The following is an 18,698-nucleotide window of genomic DNA, read 5'->3' on the forward strand; positions in this document are numbered from 1 at the left end:
ATGACTGATAGTAATTTTAAATATTTTAAGTTGTTTTCCTTTATATGTAGTGCTTTTCTAGTTGCTTTTGTAGTTTGCATTATTTGCAAACTTTTGAGTATTTTAAATTGTAATGTACATTTTATAATAAATGCAAAGCACCATCAATGCTCACAAAAACCAAGGCAAGCCGAACTCTTTAATAGATTTTTACGCTCATCAAACTCTTTGTGTTCAGACACAAACGCAGAGCTGAAGATATCTCTGAACGTCAACATTTAAAGAAACAGCTGCTTTAAAACACGCCAACATTTGTATAATTATGACATTTTATTCTTGTCCGCCTAGGACATTTGGCTTTAGCAGATACCGGAAGCTCTTAAATGGAGAGAGTGGGCGGCCCTTAAAAGGGCCTTTGTGTAGATCAACAGAAGATCAGATGAGGATTTATTTGCTGCTGGTGTATTTGGTGACGGCTTTGGTCCCCTCAGACACGGCGTGTTTGGCGAGTTCACCGGGCAGCAGGAGACGCACGGCGGTCTGAATCTCTCTGGATGTGATGGTGGAGCGCTTGTTGTAGTGCGCGAGACGCGACGCCTCGCCGCCGATGCGCTCAAAGATGTCGTTGACGAAAGAGTTCATGATGCCCATCGCCTTCGAAGAAATGCCGGTGTCGGGATGAACCTGCTTCAGCACTTTGTACACGTAGATGGCGTAACTCTCCTTCCTGGATTTCCTGCGCTTCTTCCCTACCTTACAGGCGCTCTTCACGACGGCTTTCTTGGATCCTTTCTTAGGAGCTGATTTCGCGGGCTCAGGCATGACTGCGGTCTGAGAAAAAAATCAAAGTTGTGGTGCTCTGTGGACGTGGAGAGGTATTTATTCACTGATCTATGCTGATTTCCCACAGAGTTCGCGTCCAATCCGATTGCGCGTCCTCATGATACAACATTTTATTGGACAGCTAAAACTGTGACGAGAGGGTATGAGAGCCAACCACAGTCTTCTGCTAAACATCAGCTCCACCCATCGTCTCAAAATCACCACCTTTTGTCTTTCTTTCTATTTACTTTCCCTCTGTTTTCATCGAGTTAATAAACTGATTCTGTATTACCTCGAAAAAGATGAATAAATCACCGCTTCTTCTCCGTGGATTTGTGAATTTTTCCTTTATTAGAAGTCTTTTTTAATGTATACAGCTAAAACAATAGACAATAGAAGAGCACGTGCTGCCTTATTTTTTACATGCTTGAAAACAAAATTGAGCAACATTACTAAGTAAAGTAGTTTATGTAATGAGTTGCGCTTTATTATCTACCGTGCGAAGTTATTTAGGCATATTGTGTCATAGTCCCCACCGATCTGTATCCTGAGGAAAATCTATATGTAAGTTAAAATAGATGAAGACTAAAGAAATGTATTAAAAAAGTACTTGATAATGATTTAATAAATAGTTGATACTTCAAACGCATGCAAGACAATGAGAAATGCCCTATTTGTACAAACTGTACAAGTTACTTTTGTAACAACTTAATTTATTTACAAATTATTTTTAACAAATAAATACAAAAATAGCTTTTTCTTACAAATGAGGTAGCGTTAGTGTTATAGGCATAAGTGGAGTAAAACTGGTCTCATACAGCCTACCATAGTACACAAAGCTAAGGTGTTTTTATTTTATTTATATATATATAATATAAAATCACTCCGCATGAAACCGGCACTTTTATATTACAAACAAATGGCGCTAAAGAGCGCACCTTTTTTATATTGTGCTTCTGTTAGTAAGTGATGGAAAACGGGCGAGATTCATCAAACTTTTTCTTTATAAAAGCGTCGTCGAAGACGCTAAACTTATGGCGTTTGAACCTGAGGAAAGAAGTTCATCATCACCTTCCAGCTTTACCTGACACACTGAGGTAAATATCTGTCAACTAACGTTACACTGAATAAAACCCTTAACACAACAGAGATAACGACCTTAGGAAATTGTACTTTATTTATTACACGAAATGTGTGGTAACCGTGTTTTTGACTGATTGATTAACATTTGCATTACTATAGTTTTAACGTAACGTACTAGAATATCATGGTTAAACTAATAGTTAATGTTACTATGCTGATGTAAATCCGCGGTTATAATAAATGAGCATTTATATTCATAATAAAATAAGCTTTTATTATTATCTTTACTAAATACCCATTGAAGACGAAACCACGTTGGGTTAAAAAAAATAAAAGGACGCAAATGTACACGGATGTTTTGATTATAGTTATTTTGTGGAAGTGTAGTTGACATGTTTTCATGCTCATGTAATATTAATAATTACCCCTAAATCAAATCACCACATAAACCTTTCTGCACTTTTATCTTATAAAATAAACATCGTTTACTTTGCTGTAGAAGCTGTTTTTCTCACGGAGACACGCACGCGCACGCGCGCACATAGACTGTGGCTTTATGACGCTGCGATTAGAATGTTTGTAGTGGCAGCAGTTCAGTTGTGAAGACGCTTCTGTAATCTTCGCTGAAAACCAGAGACATAAACGCTTTTCAACACTTTGAACGCGAAGCTGAAGTGAAATAGTTGTTTAACTCTGCAGCGTTTATTGTTTTCTCAGCATTTAAAGTCTCTGAGTTCGTTTAAACTCGGTTTGTTGGTGTTTAAACATCTGAGACGGCTGACAGGATGATGCCTTCAGCGACTGAAAACAGTAAGATCTTAAAGCCTTAAAAACACGACCAATGTCTATATTTAATCTAATATTAAAAGTATAATAATTATAAAGTAATATAATGTAACATCTGTAATGTAATCGTGCTGTATTAAAACATCTCCGATTACTGTTATTTAATTTAAATGAGGTCATTTCAGGTATAAGCACAAATATCGCAAATGTACACAAGGCTGAACTGTTGTGCTGTTTATTGGAAACTTAATCATCAGCCAAATTTCATAACCGTGACAGTAAATATAGTTGTTTGTATTAGAAGCATTTCAAATCTGAAGATGTCTTATAAAAAGTTCTTTTACATCCGTCCGCACTGTCAATCATTGCTCAATATTGTATTGTTTTCATGTGAATATTACCATTTAATCATGTCCATGAGAAAAGTAATAGAATTGACTGTTGAGAATTAATCGAACATTATTCTATAATTTGTTAAGCTTGTGACAAAAAGAGGAACGCCGATGAAGCTTTTCTCAATGATCATGATGGGACAGAGGAGGAGACGTCTGGCTGATATTTTGCAAACCCCAAATATTGTGAATTCAATACCTGTATAAATGAATGAATTGTTAAGAGTTACAAATTGAAGATATATATTCTGTTATTCCTTTCAGAACATCGTGGAAGGAAGAGAAAAGCTGATGAAGCTTTTTATGATGATGAGGAGACCGAGCCGGCCCCAAAACGAATGAAACATCTGACTGATTCTGAGTCAGCTACTATCCCGGGGCCGTCGACAATCATGCACGCCACCAATATTTCACCTGCTCCAGAAACTGCTGACGGTAAGAATGACACAATCATTTACAGTTAGGGGTGGGCGATCTTGAAGGCGTCCTCAATCCACTTTTCAACGTAATCGTGAGGATGGCGATCTTGTGTATCGTCTAAAACAAGAGGTGTGTTCCACATCATTCGGCGCTGCACAGACTTGGCGTGTGAGCAGAGAGATCTGGATGCTTTCCAATCGCTGTCACGCGTGCGATACAGTTTTGCCAGTGCATTAGACAGAGCGGCTTGTTTGTGTAGTGTGTTTGTAATTGTGCTTGTTTGTGTGTGACGTTAATCGATGGCACACCACTAATTTACTTCGTTTTAGTCTATTTTGCGATTGAAACTCGTTTCCCGGCTGCATTGAGTTCATATAGCCTATATCTAGAGCCCCATGATTTCCATGATGCGGACGCGGAATCCTGCTATAAATCTGTCATCTGCCGGTTCTGCGTGTATGAGTGAATGTGTTGCGCAGTTTAACGTGCTACACGCGTGACACGCTCATGGATTTGTATGAGGACACAAACACATGAACATCATGTCCAGAGTTGCCCTGAGAGGTTATTTCAGGTGCATTGAACTGTTTTCACTGTTTGAGAAAAACTATCGTCACTGAACTACACACACTGAAACTAAGCGTCTATTGTGGGAACGCGTCTTCACAACGACCCGTCAAAATAGAGCACAGGTTAACCTAAACGCTCGAATGAAAAAATACTGTAGTGATCTATAGTATTTGATAAAGCAAATTGTGGTATTCTTGTTGTAAATTGTAGTATACTTTAATATTTACTGTAGTAAGGTTCAAAAACGGTAACACTATTATCTAGGAATTTTACTGCAGTTTACTAAAGGCCAAGTAAGTATAGGCTACTACAGTATTTTTTTATGCGGATAAATATATTACTATTGATAGTAAAAAATGGACAACACAGAACAATAAAAAATGGGTAAACTAAAAATGACCTGGCCCTAATTGATCCATTTGTATATAACATTAATGTCCTTTGTTGTTAACCAGCCTATTTATGGGATGATCTGCATTTGTGTTTGTTAAAGATGATAACAGATGTTTTATACTTACCTGTACAACTGTTTGGCCTGTGCCACAAAACTTTACACCTCTGTAGCACCAGTGTTAGTGCAGACAAGTTCATGTACAGCCCTGTATTTCAATTCAGATCGTGGATCGAGATTCTTTGTTATGAAGATCGTGATGTGCTTTTTTGGGAAGGCCGCCCAGCCCCATTTACAGTTATATTTACAGTTACCAACCTTACTATTGATGTTACTGAATGAAGCTGTAATCTAGTAATGATTCATGTCAATGAAGTAAGTAATTGTTCATTCTGGTCTTTCTTTCTGGACTGTGAAGATGAAGCACCATCTGGAATAAATCCTGATGACCCCATGCCAGGACTTCTCTTTGGATTTGGAGTAACTCCTGATGGTAGGTCTACTGTTAATATTACTTTGAATAATACAGTATTATTGGTATATGAGTACGTAGTTTACATTAGTTTTAGAAGCATCATTTAAGGAATATGTATATAGTTAATACAGTTAATACTTTTATATCACCTGCTAACCAGAAAACTCAAAGCGAATTAAAGGAAAGTGTCAATGCCAATTTTGGTTGTACACTCGGGACAAGAATATTACCAGTGCAAATATTACCAGCTCGTCACAATTACTGTAAAGCTACAGATGTAATTGAATATATATAGTTATGCATTAACTGAGCATTATTCTGTTATTCCTTTCAGAACATCGTGGAAGGAAGAGAAAAGCTGATGAAGCTTTTTACGATGATGAGGAGGAGACCGAGCCGGCCCCAAAACGAATGAAACATCCGACTGATTCTGAGTCAGCTCCTCTCCCGGGGCCGTCGACAATCATTTCACCTGCCCCAGAAACTCCTGACGGTAAGAATAACAACATCATTTACAGTTACAGTTTGTTTTGTGTGAACTATACAGTATGTGTACCAAATGTGATGACTGTTGGTAAAACTTACCCATTTTAGCCCAAATTTACCAAAAATATGAATTATTGTTTGTAACTTTGAACCAGTGATGATTCATGTTAGTGAATGTTCATGAAGTAATAAATTGCTCATTATGGATTTTCTCTTTGGATTGTGAAGATGGAGCTGTCGCAGGACCATCAGGTATAAATCCAGCACCTCGTCCTGTTGATCCAGTGCCAAGACCTGTGTCACCATCTCCTGACGGTAAATTAACCGTTAATGTTACTGTGAACAATGCAGTATTATTGGAGTATGATTATGTATAAAATACTGGTTTACATTAGTTTTAAAACCATCATACAAGGAATATGTGTATAGTTAATACAGTGATTTATTCATGTAACTGTTAACAAGTAATGATTCATGTCAGTGAAGTATGTAGTTGTTCATTCTGGTCTTTCTTTCTGGACTGTAGAAGAAAATGGTGACGCTGCCCCAGAACCGGAACAGGAAATAAATCCAGCACCGCGTCTTGCTGATGTTTTGATAGACATTCCCTTTCCAGACCGATATCTTACTGATGGTGAGTCTACTGTCAGTGTTGTGTGGGTTACACTGCTACTGGCCTGTTTTTTTTATACTATTTTCACTGTTGTCGTGTCGGCGTGTGTGTTTACATGCTGTTATTGTGTATGTTTTTTTCCAGAACGTGTCACCAACCGATATCAAGTGCTTCCGGAAGAGGTGCTTGAACACGGACGACGTGCAATGGCTTTCGCTGCAGTTCGCAGAATTGATGGGAGACAGGTAAGACAGTTCTTGACCACGTGTCCTCTTGCAAATTTATATCAAGAGTTTTGATCTAAACACACGGATGACTGCAGATGATCTTAAACTGAATGAATTCACTTTTGCAGGTGGTGCTCAAATGTGTTCCTGAAGATTTCACTGAATCACGCGAAGATCCACATTCCACATCATATAAACGCAGTGCGGTAAGACATTCAAACATTATCCCTTCAGCTGTGTAAGCGTTTAGTAGAGTCATCAATAATTAACAGCAACCAATGACCAAAGAGTAAGTGAAATGAACGTTCTCTCTCGGTATGCTTTTCTCTAGTTCGGGTGTCGTGCGCCTGTATACAAGGAAATAAGCATCATGCTACAGCTGCAGCATTCGCCTCCGCCGAGCCCTCATGTGATAAACATGCTCGACTGGTTTGAGTTTCCAGATGGATATGTAGTGGTCCTCGAGAGGTTGTCAGAACCCTGGGTGAAGCTGGAAACATTTATCCAAGAGAACGGTGGTCAGCTGAGTGAAAGAGTCGTCCAGGCCATCATGCGCCAGTTGCTGCAGACTTTCGATTACTTCATTCGTGTTGCAGTGCAGCACTGTGACGTCTGCACAAATAACATCATGATCAACAGAGAGACCCTGGACATGAAGCTCATCGGCTTCTCTAGAACCAATCCCTGCTTTCTTCCTAGTATGGAGGGAAGTCAAGCCCGTAAGTCAAATCCTAGTGTCATGTCATGATGTCAAAATGATTGTACATCTGTGAATGTGTAGTGCCAGTGTTAAATGTTCGCTGCTTTAAATGTGCTTAGATGTTCGCCGATTTGATAATCGCAAGAGGCTGCGATGTGGACGCGATGTGAAAACAAAATGAAACGCTTCTGTTCCTATTCTATTCTATGGTCTGATTCTATTGGTGTGGTGTAATCTGGCAGTCGGCGACGTATAGAACAACAGTAATTCCTATTTCAATAATACCCAAAACTGCAAAAATGAATTTGGTAATGGTTTTAATGGAAACACTTAGAATTTCTAGAATTTTCTAATGGTTTTGAATGTTTTTTTCAGCAGGGTAACTATACCTATACTGTGCGGCACACTATTGACAATATTGAGTTAAAGCTTGATTTAGAAAAATTAGATATTTTCCCCAAATCGCACAGCCCTAGTACAAACAAATGTAAATAAGTCCTAATGCATAAAACGGCATTAAAAGAGTTATTGAGTAAAAATGTTTCAGATTACAGAAGTTCCCCTTACAGTGCTGGAGGTTCTTCAGTCATTCTCATTTGATGTGTGAATTCACTCAGATGTCATCTGACAGTAAACAGATCTGTCTGATTTCTGCTTGTGATGCGGATGAATTGTTGTGCTAAACTATGACAATCTCTTTTACAGAGCAGCCGTTTTACGAGGATCATAATTATCGACTGAACCTCAGCTATGACCACCTCAAGGCTCTGTTTAGTTTATTTGAAAGAATGTTTGACATGAGAACGGTACACGGAGGCCAGGTACTTGAGAACATGAGGTACATGGAGGCCTTGAGAACCCGTGGAGCATCTAGAGGTCAGTGCAAAGCACTAACTCAACCATGTGATATATGTTTTTGCTGTTGTTATGACGTCATCTGTACACTGACACAGTACAGACGATGTTTTCATAAGGCAACATTATCCAGCCTCGCTTTAAAAACATGACTGATCTCTTCTCTTTTGAAAACAGAATGCAGAAACTTCTATTTAACGTATTTTCGAGTCCAAGCAATGGATCCTAGGGATCTCCTAAATCATCCCTGGATAACAAACGATGAAAGGACGTCAGACTAGATGCCAGAAGAGACGGGTAGGACTCGTTCGGCACGCGGGAAACTCTCATCTGTTTTTTAGTGAGGGACAGGTAACTGGTAAGTTAAAACGCCTTTTTTACACTGCAAAACATGCCCTTCTTGAAACAAGCAAGAAGCACTTAAATCTGGTAAAAGTGTAAACTCAAGCAAAAAATCTGCCAATTGGATAAGAAAAACTGACTTGATAAGAATTCTTGTCAGTTTTCACTTTTAAAAAGCACTGAATAATGAATGATTTATTTGCTTTAAAGCTAGAATATTTGATCTTACATCGCGACACTGGGCTGCGCAGTGGCTCGGTGGTTAGCACTGTTGCCTCACAGCAAGAAGGTCACCGGTCCAAGCCCGGCTGGTGCGGGAGGCCTTTCTGTGTGGAGTTTGCATGTTCTCCCTGTGTCAGCGTGGGTTTACTCCGGGTCCTCCGGTTTCCTCCCACAGACCAAAGACATGCAGGTTAGGTTAACTGAAGAATGAACGATTATGGCAATCATTATTGTTTATATTTTTCCCCATGACATTGTAATTGCGATTATTATTATTGATTAAATTTACATTGACATACGCTTTCAAATGTTTTAAAACTTTCTGTGATGCAAATGCATTCCATATTCCCTAGGGCTGTCACGATTATTAAATAATCCTCTCATCGCGATTGTTTGACCTCATCCAGATGGTTTCAGATCATCGCAATTATCGCACATCTCTATAGAAGACACTAGGGGGAGCTGTAGTGCATTTGCATATTGCATATTTTAGTGTATTTATTGTAACTAAAGCATGGTAATACTTGTAAAATGTACCACCACAACACAATAAAAACTAAAGCATTTACCATAAAAATAACCTGCAGTACAATTTAATATTATTTAAACTAATCTCAGTGTGAAAACCAGTCTAGCAACATTTCATTAACATGGAAGTAAACTTTTATTGTAGTCTTGTAAGTGAGAAAAAAACAGACTAGAAGCTTTTCTATGACTGATAGCATTTTAATGGGGGCTTCACTCCTGATCAATTTACTTCATTTACAAGTATTTGGCGGTTGTATTATTGACAGGTGAAAGCCTAAACCTTAAATATATGATACACCAATATTTTCCGATGTATTTCCAAGAAAAAGAGCATAGTCTTTATATTCAGAACAATATGGTCGTTTCAAAGCTGAATCAAAAATGTCAAAGCCCTAAAACAGACAGTTAATCGTCATAATCGCAATGATTTACTAGACAATTAATCGTCAGCCAAATGTCATAATCGTGACAGCCCTATTCTTTATATAAATATTCTGCTCCTGAAATACTTGATTACTGTTGTATAGTCTCAACAGGTCAACATTTTGCACATTCAAAACTATACAATAACTCGTATATCTGTTATTTGTGACCACTATAAATGGTCGCGCATCTGTAAAAGGATAAAAACGCGTACAAACGCGCCGCTTGCGCATCCATTGTCCAAGCACAATAAACGTGTGAATCAATGAACAAGTGTCATTTTCAGTCATGTAACTGTTTCTGAAGTGTAATGTACCGCAGCCGAGTGCATAGTTTGGGAACACTGAGAGTAGCCAATGGACGGACCCGAAGGGCATGTGCTCGCCCATTGTTCCAAAAAGCCTATTCCCACAGAGTTATTTTATAAATATTTTCATTATTAAAGTTTTTTTTTTTCATTGATTTGACGTTTTGTCATTTTACCATGGTTAATTTTCGCAAGGGAGAAAAAGTGTACTATCTTAATCAATGTCAAAGAAGAAAATAATTGAAGAGGTAAAGTGACTGGATGCGCGGCCAATGTAGTACAATAATGCAGATTTTTAAACACATTAATAATAATAAAGATCTTCAAGAAACTTTTTATTTTACGTGCTCCTTCTCGTCCATGTAGTTTGTGAAAAAGCCATTGCGCTTCATCTCATCCTTTGAAGGATCATGCAATGCAGAGTGATTGACAGCATGACGCGATCATCACACACATGCATTATAACCATAACATGATGTCTTAACTTTAATATGATTTGTTTCTCTGAAGGTTACGATGAGAGATGAGGAGTGCAGGAGTGATTGACAGCGCTATACGATCGTTTTACCCTCTCAAACACAACAAGCATAAAACATGCTGTGTATCTGTGGTAATGACAAACAATAATATGATTTTAGGATCATTTCATTCTTTAATTTAAGACAGACTCTTGCTTTTGTGGTTTGGAGCAAAAAGTCCTGACAGCAGCGTATTTTTGGAATGTCGCGTGACTGTTTAAAACACAGATATCATTTAGACGCTTTTAAGGAGAATTAGTTACTGAACTTCGTATTTGTTGTTTCTGTGAATCTATGTGCATTCTGGCCATTAACAATGCACTGTCATCACATTATTGAGCGTGATCAACAGTTGCTGCTTCAGCTTGCGAAGTGATATGCTCAAACCTGTGCCAGGAAAAGCGCGCTCGTCCCGCACAGCTAACGCATGTGATGGTACGCCATGGGAGTTTCGCGGTTCGTATCGAGGGAGGTGTATCGCGGATCATTCGGTTCGGTTCGAATATCGTTACACCCCTAATATATACTCGCTCTGTTTGCCCCATCATTGTCCGGTATTGTTTGTTTATGTTTTACATGTTGTTCTGTTCCCGATTGCCTTTGTGGATTCATTAAATACCTCTTGTGGATTACTTCTCCTTGCCGTGCGCTTGTATACCCACTACACGTGACAGAATACCGGACCCTGAAGTGGAATACTATAGATTCTCTCTAGGACAGGCCTCTGGAGAGCTACGTGGAGGAGTTTGTGGAGGTGTGTTACCGGGTGAGTCGGAGCGATCCCATACTTAACCGTGTATTTTTGACTGGTGTGGACGACGATCTGCTCGTCCTCATCATGCTCCCAGACGTGGATGAGTATCCGCTGGAGGACTCCATAAATCGAGTCGTCCAGCCTTACCCCTAGACGGGGCGTAACAACTGTTAGTAATTATAGACATATAGACGTGTTCAGGCCAGGACTTCTATCAAACATGTACAGTTTGGAGTGGATTGGACATTGTGTGTTTGAGTTATAACAAATTCCTGTTTCATGGCAGATTGAATTTCGTAGGCCACCACCCTGTTATTATTATTATCAGAAATGTGATTAATTTAGGAGATTAGCCATAATGGTTAATAATAATAATAATAAAATACTAGAACATAGCTGCAAGCAGTGATGATGGGCCCAAGCACTACAGCAGTACCTCACCATGGCAACACAGATCGATCAAGATATCAGAAGTCTGTTCACAATTTAACACTTGGTTTAGCAATCACATGAATCCCATAGGAGAAGTTTTATAAATTCACCCCATGCACGTTTTACAAAATCCTGTTGGACGTAACTAATGAATGTCAGTGCTAATAATAATAATAGGCCTTAATTATAATTATTATATTATAAGATGAGTTATTCCAGTGGAGTCTCTGGCCCTAAAGATCTGTACAGTAATGTTTTGGATTTTTTTCTTGATCAATTACTAAAACATGATAATTGTTTACTTCTGTTTGTAACTATTAACAAGCAATTGACATCAAAGAAGTAATAGTTTTTAATACTTAATTTTTTTTACTTTTTGGATTGTGAAGATGGAGCTGGCGCAGGACCATCAGGAATAAATCTACTGTTATTATTACTCTTTAAAACAAAACAAAAATAATACAAGCTCTCTGTATGTGATCGTGTTTTAGACTTGTATTCCAATAACTTTTTTTTTAACAAACAAGTTATAACTGAATCATTGTTCATTATGGATTTTCTCTTTGGATTGTGAAGATGGAGCTGTCGCAGGACCATCAGGAATAAATCCAGCACCTCGTCTTGTTGATCCTGTGCCAAGACCTCTGTCACCATCTCCTGACGGTAGATCAACTGTTCATATTACTCTATAAAACAAAACAATACAAATGTAGTCATGTTTGGACACATTTTCTTGATAAAATTTTACTGGAATATGAGTATTTACAAATGTCATAATGGTGAAGTAATATTTAAATACTCGAAATGTTTAAAGTGATATTTCACTAACAAACCAAAATTTACCCCCGTTTTACTCACCCTCAAGGCATCTTAACTGAATGTGGTTTTCTTCTTGAAGAATAATGCAGTCGTAGTTATAATACCACGTATCATTTTACTTCCAAGCGGTAGAATGGGAGTGAACGGGTGTTGACTTTTTGAAGCTCTAAAAAGTGCATCCATCGATCAAAGCACTGCTCGACACGGCTCCATGGTCTTAACAAATGTCTTCTGAAGCCAATCGATGCCTTTGCTTAAGAGAAATATCCATATTGACAACGATATTAACGATAATGTCTAACATCCGTTATCCCTCAGATCCAGGCGAACGAGAGGCTTGTTTTTCAGGCAAATGCCGCGGCCACCATGGACATAATCATGGCCACCACACTCATGTTAGCATTTTTAAACAACAAAAATAATTGATCAGATATTGGTCTAGGTAGGAGAACTGCGATCCTGTCTATATGATAATATTCCGACTGTGAAACTCTCGTCGCGCGATCCTACCCGTAAATCACTGATAGGCATTGCGAGATTTTCCGTAGCGCGGGTTTCCAGCATTCATAAACAATGGGGAGAGAGACAGGAGTGAAGCGCGACCTCGCCTATGTGCCTGGATCAACTACGAGTTATTGAGCAGTGAGCACAGAAACACGACTTTTCGGGTCCGTAATTAAAATCAGACAAAAAGTATTACTTTGATTACTTTCAGTTCTTTTAAAGATAAGTGTCAATTCATCGCAGTTGTATAATGTCCTGTGTGACAGAAGTCGTAAAAAATGTACGATAGCTGAGTTAGAACTAAGCCCTATTCGCACGGGATTAGTATTACCTGGGGACCTCTAGTCATTTGTAATAATTGCAGAGGTTGTCTGTGATATTAATCCCTTGCGAATCGGCCATGTCTGTAATTTGTAAAGTAAAAATTCGCCCTCAAATTACCTAACGTTACCATGTTTTGACGAACACAGAGGTCCTGTGATAATATTAGTCCCGTGTGAATCGGCATCTCTGCGATTTGGCGGGCTCATATAGCCTTTTTCAAAGTTGTATCCACCATTTACGAATAATGGAGACTGTGTTGAAGTGTTTTGGTATTATTTGCTGGGTGCTGGGTCATATCCATACCTTCCAACACTGTCGTTTTGGCCGGGAGTCTCCTGTTGTTATTTCTCATGGAAACTCCCGTAACAGCTGAAACCCATTCGGTGATGTTCTGTCCGGCTCGCGATCGCGGGTCTCAAATGCTGACAGGTACAGTCATATATCATTAAACACCATACAACTATAGGCTATACAAACTATACGCAAAGCCTTGCCATGACATCCAGGAAATAAATATGTAAATTTGAGTAAAATCAAAGGCTTCATTTATCCAGTGTGAATGCGCCACATGAATTACAGATGTGGGGAGGTCCTTTCTTAATCACACGAGGTCCCCAGATAATAATCCCGTGCAAATAGGGCTCTAGTCATATTATCTTTGAGTTTTGAGATATTCATTGTTACCTTTTTATCTGTTTCAAGTTGTTTGTACTAGTAGTACTACTGTCAGGGTTTTTGGAAATGGCTTGTAAGTTTGCTGAAGTTGTATTGTTTGCGCTTGAAATAAAATTCAATAGCCTACATAACTGACATGAGTTTCTGGTCCTTTTTCCCCCCAGAAATGGGAGCTATGAATTTTGGCAAACTAAATAAAATAAAATACATAAGGGTGATTCATTTTATTTAATTAAAATATAAATATTGTAGCAATAGCACATAGATACATCATTATGATTTGGGCAATATGGAGTACTTTTAAAGTGTTTTAAGGTTGGATGAGTATCATGTTTGGCACTCATTCAACCTAACAATGCATGCATGATGATGATAGTTTCTGTGCCACCCCAAAGTAACTGCTGGCCCCTACCGGGCCACCCCATAAACAATCCCTGGCCCCGCCACTGCTGACAGTGTGATCAGGACGTGAAGCGGAGGGTCTTGTAGCACACTGAAGGGGCTTTTTTTGCGACTTTATTACACCACTACTTGCCACATGAGAAAAAAACTGGACATGAAATGTGAATTGAAAATATTTGATTAGCTCATTTTTACCGAATGCAGACCTTCCGCGAGGAAAAGCCGTTTAGTTTTGGTTTTAAGGTAAGAAACGACGTTCAAATGTCACGAACAGGCAATTTGGTTGAATCAATTGTAAATATAATGTCATATATGCTATTAAAAGACATATTTATATTTAGGTTGTCAAAAACCTGTCAAAATGATTTGCTGCATCTGCGTTACCGTGTGTTATTAGTTTTGAGCGGTTGTTATCTGGGAATAACGAACCTGCAAATGTCACGACTGGCCAATCAGAATCAAGCATTCCAATGAGCCGTGTAATAAGACCCTTTAACGCACGGCTAGCTGTGGATTATACCTTACATATAGAATATGATATTTGGCTAGTCCATAGGTGAGCTTTGAGGTGCTCTGAGCTTAGTGGAGAGAAAGAGGAGACGGGGAGAAGAGAACACATGTGAAGGGGTGAGTTTGCAGTCATCATTCATTGTTGTATTCTGTCTGAGATGGAGATGCAAACCCTGTGGGGAGTTCCTTGTATTGGGTGAAGCCCTGTATTTCTCAGGATGTGGCGCCCTTTTGGTGTGGACACCTTAGCACCAACCTTATGTTTCACTTTTCATGACGTGTGTGGCACAATAGAATATCCAAAAGTCAGCGAAGAGAAGGGAAGTGTCTTAAAGGGCCCACAACTGTTTCAACAAATGACCGAACAGTGTTGATTTGACCACTTTGCCACACATGGGGCCTCATTCATAAAATGAGGAGTACTAAATTTCTCAAAGTGCATACGTGTGATTCATAGAACAAACGTAAACACAGAAAACGCCAAAAAATTGCTGGCTTTTCAAATTATATTTAATATTTGGTCATACGTGAAATAAATTTGATTAATATCAAGAAACCTGTTTCTAAAACACAAAATAAAAGGTTTAATGTTGTCGATCCTGTCAATCAGCACTGTTTGACATGCGATTTCTCCTGTAAGGGACAGATGGTCATGGTGTCAGAGGCTTTATCGCAGCAGTAGAGATAACAGAATGGGAAGAGTTTCTCTTTGAACGAGTCCATAAAGGTGTAGATGTGACTTCTGGCCTGTACGTCATAGAACGACACCTGTCCTTCCTCATAATCCACGTACACGCCCACTTTTCTCAGCTTGGGCTCGATGGAGAGCAGGACGGGCGGCGAGGAGGACACGCGGTATTCCTGACCTTTCTTCATGGCTAGAGCCCAGTAACCGTGAAGTGTGCTCACTGAAATCCTGCCCTTTCTGTTCACGGATGCCCGGGCCACACCCAAATACCAGTCGTCCTTCTCACCCACCTGAACCTCCCAGTATTTGCGTCCGGAGGAGAAGCCCTGGCGGCCGAGAGCGATGACCACTGTATCAAAGCGCTCGGGTGTGTCGGGCAAGTCTTGCCACGCCCCCAGGTGACGCAGCTGATGCCCGTCCTCGGACAGCTGCAGCCAGGGGTTAGCCGTGTCCGCGTCAAAGGTTACGTCGACTTTAAAAGGACGCAAAAGAGAGATTTTGTTGAATTCAAAGGCGACTTTATATACAGCATTCAGAATTGATTACGCACCCAAAGCGACATTACCTGAATACTTTTGAATCTTCCTCAGCTCTGTTCACAACACAAATAAATAAGGAAAATAATAAAAAAAAGCGATCAGACACAGAAACTGTCAACACATTAACGCACACCAAATGCACAACGTAAGTAAAATTGTACATTCAAAATAGGTTGTATGTTGACTTCTAAAGTGCAATGTATAAAGTCTGAGAATATACGCCAAAGGGTTCTTTAACCTATTTCAACAAGTTTGTCTGTTTCTTCAGTAAGCGTCTGGTCCAGTTTGAGTACAGCTCTCCTGATGGTACCCACACACTGATCTGCAGGAACACAGATCTCAGACCAGTCCTTAGTGTGCGGATGAGACATTAATGATGAGAAGTTCTGTCAGAAAAACAAACAGAAACATGACTCAATGTTGTTATTTTTCTGTTTCTGGTGATATGTTTTGTTTTATGAGGTGACAAATGTATTAATTTTGTATGAGGTGAATTGGGCAAAAGCATAATTTTTTTTAGAAAACAAGTTATAACCCAGTTAACAAAGTTTGTCCCATATTCGTCATGGCGTCGAAAATGTGGATGTTGTTGGAATGTGGTGATTACGTCCTAAGACGCACCTGGGGCCTCCTTTATAAATGTGCGTATGCTCAGATTTGATCGTAAAGGGTGCGCATGCAAAAATCCACGGTAACGTATCAAAACGGTGTTTGACGTGGAAAACTGCTTAACGCTCATCAGGGTCCGAGCAGACGTACACACTTTTGCTTGTCTGAGTGCTGCAGGTTTGATCTGAAACTGTTAGCTGCGTGCAATTTCACAATCATTTGCGATTTATAGACTTCACATCTGATCGAGAGGCGTACACACGTTTTCTGTGCATACGTTCGTTCTATGAATCACACGTACGCACTTTGAGAAACGATCGTAAAATCTAATTTAGGACGGTTTCTACGCAACATTCTATAAATGAGGCCCCAGGACTGGACCGGATTTGCCTCAAGGATGGACCAAATAAGTAGTTCTGACCGACCAAACAGGCACGTTGTTAACATCGTTTTTCGAGTTTAATTTAAACTTTTTATTTTTCCCTCACAATACATTAATTTGTGATTTGTACATGTTCAAGATTCCGTTTTTTCCACTGTAGTCATTTTCTATTCAAATATGTATAAAACACAGTATAACGATTGATAAAACTACACTGTACAGCAGATTCAGATATTTTATTTAGTTATTGAAGTAAATGGCATAAATAACCAAAGACTTCAACACAGTATAGAGGATTTATTGACAGAGATGGATAAACATGATCTTTAAGCTTAACATTATATTCTTGTCTTACCACATACCGTATGTTCAGCGAGATATGGTTTTGTTTAGATACAACCATCAAAAGTGTCTTCGGTTACACTCAAACATCAGGGTCTGTTCATTTAAATGCGCTAAATCGATCAGAAATTCCTAAAATACATGTTTGTCGTCACGTCTGTAAGGTGTAAATAAATAAAGAACATAAATAAACCGCTCAAGTAATATGTCAAGATCAAAATGAAATGACCATTAACCTTTAAATGATGCGAGTGTGTGGCCCTTTGCAGAACAGAGAACGTGCGCACTAAGTAAATAGAAACTAAATTGAAATATTTGTATATTGTTAAAATCCAGTTTAATTTGTTGAGCTGTAAAAAGTCAAATTTATAACATTTGTTTTATAATAGATTTTACTCCGATTATAAATTTACCATATAATAACATCATAAATAGAAATGACCAGAAACTTTAAAGAGTACATAACATGAGATCATGAAAATGACATGTCTTGCGGTGTGTAATGTTGCCGTGTTTGAATGTAAGCAGTCTGCCAAGTTGTAAATCCGAAGGTGAATGAATAACAAAGTTATCGGCTTGGAAAAAAGGAGTCGACTCTGAATCACGCAAATGAGTCGTCCCTAGTGCGATTCGCCAACCGCCGCAGATGTTCGTCACTACATATAGTCCCCGCCTACGTTTTGCTAGGACTGCCCACCAAAACTTCACTCTTCCCCCCCAAACACTGTAGCTCGTGAGCCTTGTGAGCGGTAGACCAATCACAGCAGACTATACCATCTGACCAATCACATCAGACTAGGCTAGCGGATTAGGGGCGGGGGTTAGACAGATGAATCGTGGAACGCATCATTTGAGAGTCAGTCAAGAAGTAAGGTAAAAGTAACTAGCTATTATTACGACATAATAGTGTTTTTACACCTTCTATGGACATAAACGTGTCGTTGGACACTCCATAAACCAAAGTAGGACCTTCAAAATCCCTAGTTATGTACTCTTTAATAAGACGACCAGTGTCCAGGTTATCTGGAGATCAGTATACCACGTCGCTACAACATTCCTGTGGGGTTAACTGAAAACGTTTTCTGAGCACATGGCCACAATGTTTCTGGGACTTTGGCCAAAATAAAAAAAGGATCCAGAACGTGGTCCCAAAGTAATGTGACGCTGACCAAATGAAGACTAACTGGCAGATTGTTCAAGAGTAAAATCATGCGGCAGAATGTACATATTGCATTGAAGAGTGTGAAGCCGTGATGGTCGCGCACCTGTAGAAAATGGATGTGGTCTTCAGTGTGCGCGAGATACTCCAGCTCTGTGTTTCTCATCTTTAACACGTCGATTTCGCTCTTCAGTTCTTCGATTTGAGCGTTGGCCCAGCTCTCTGTCTTCCTCTGTTTCTCCTCGATGTCCAACACCAGCTCAGCCTGAGCTTTCTGAAGCGCTCGGATCAGATCGGAGAACACCTGCATGCTGTCCTCCATCTCTTTCTGACCGCTGGCCTGTGTTCAGTTTAAGATTCAGAAGATAAAATGTGGAAGGATGAGTGAAGCTAACTAAGACTAATGAAACACACAGAGTT

At 39.3% G+C, this 18,698-nt stretch overlaps 3 protein-coding genes across 5 annotated transcripts in view; 1 reads left to right on the forward strand and 2 right to left on the reverse strand.

The window, feature by feature from the left end:
* On the reverse strand, positions 1-1,125 carry LOC130551838 (histone H2B-like). Its single transcript, XM_057329801.1, has one exon. It carries the CDS (start codon positions 799-801, stop codon positions 427-429), a length of 375 nt encoding a protein of 124 aa, XP_057185784.1. The 5' UTR covers positions 802-1,125; the 3' UTR covers positions 1-426.
* The window catches only part of LOC130551810 (serine/threonine-protein kinase pim-1-like), a 25,972-nt gene continuing 8,022 nt past the window's right edge, over positions 749-18,698 (forward strand). The window contains exons 1-12 of one of the 3 annotated variants that reach the window (XM_057329757.1): positions 2,536-2,694; positions 3,327-3,497; positions 4,862-4,936; positions 5,253-5,411; positions 5,633-5,719; positions 5,931-6,038; positions 6,162-6,262; positions 6,373-6,450; positions 6,576-6,963; positions 7,650-7,820; positions 7,977-10,905; positions 11,902-11,988. In XM_057329757.1, coding sequence (XP_057185740.1) covers positions 2,670-2,694; positions 3,327-3,497; positions 4,862-4,936; positions 5,253-5,411; positions 5,633-5,719; positions 5,931-6,038; positions 6,162-6,262; positions 6,373-6,450; positions 6,576-6,963; positions 7,650-7,820; positions 7,977-8,080 — 1,467 coding nt within the window. In that variant the 5' untranslated portion in view covers positions 2,536-2,669 and the 3' untranslated portion in view covers positions 8,081-10,905; positions 11,902-11,988. Of the gene's footprint in view, positions 855-2,535; positions 2,695-3,326; positions 3,498-4,861; positions 4,937-5,252; positions 5,412-5,632; positions 5,720-5,930; positions 6,039-6,161; positions 6,263-6,372; positions 6,451-6,575; positions 6,964-7,649; positions 7,821-7,976; positions 11,989-18,698 lie in introns of those variants that run through there. The other 2 variants (XM_057329766.1, XM_057329749.1) reach the window with 2 other exon arrangements.
* The window catches only part of LOC130551803 (E3 ubiquitin-protein ligase TRIM7-like), a 5,959-nt gene continuing 2,318 nt past the window's right edge, over positions 15,058-18,698 (reverse strand). The window contains exons 4-7 of the mRNA XM_057329736.1: positions 18,385-18,618; positions 16,025-16,172; positions 15,813-15,839; positions 15,058-15,719 (exon numbers count right to left, since the gene is read on the reverse strand). Coding sequence (XP_057185719.1) covers positions 15,166-15,719; positions 15,813-15,839; positions 16,025-16,172; positions 18,385-18,618 — 963 coding nt within the window. The 3' untranslated portion in view covers positions 15,058-15,165. The remainder of the gene's footprint in view (positions 15,720-15,812; positions 15,840-16,024; positions 16,173-18,384; positions 18,619-18,698) is intronic.

This window comes from Triplophysa rosa, linkage group LG1 (genome assembly GCF_024868665.1).
Source record: "Triplophysa rosa linkage group LG1, Trosa_1v2, whole genome shotgun sequence".
Taxonomy (NCBI): Eukaryota; Metazoa; Chordata; class Actinopteri; order Cypriniformes; family Nemacheilidae; genus Triplophysa; species Triplophysa rosa.

Coding starts and splice junctions, on each gene's coding strand:
- LOC130551838 (XM_057329801.1), bottom strand. CDS start 801: ATGCCTGAGCCCGCGAAATCAGCTCCTAAGAAAGGATCCAAGAAAGCC.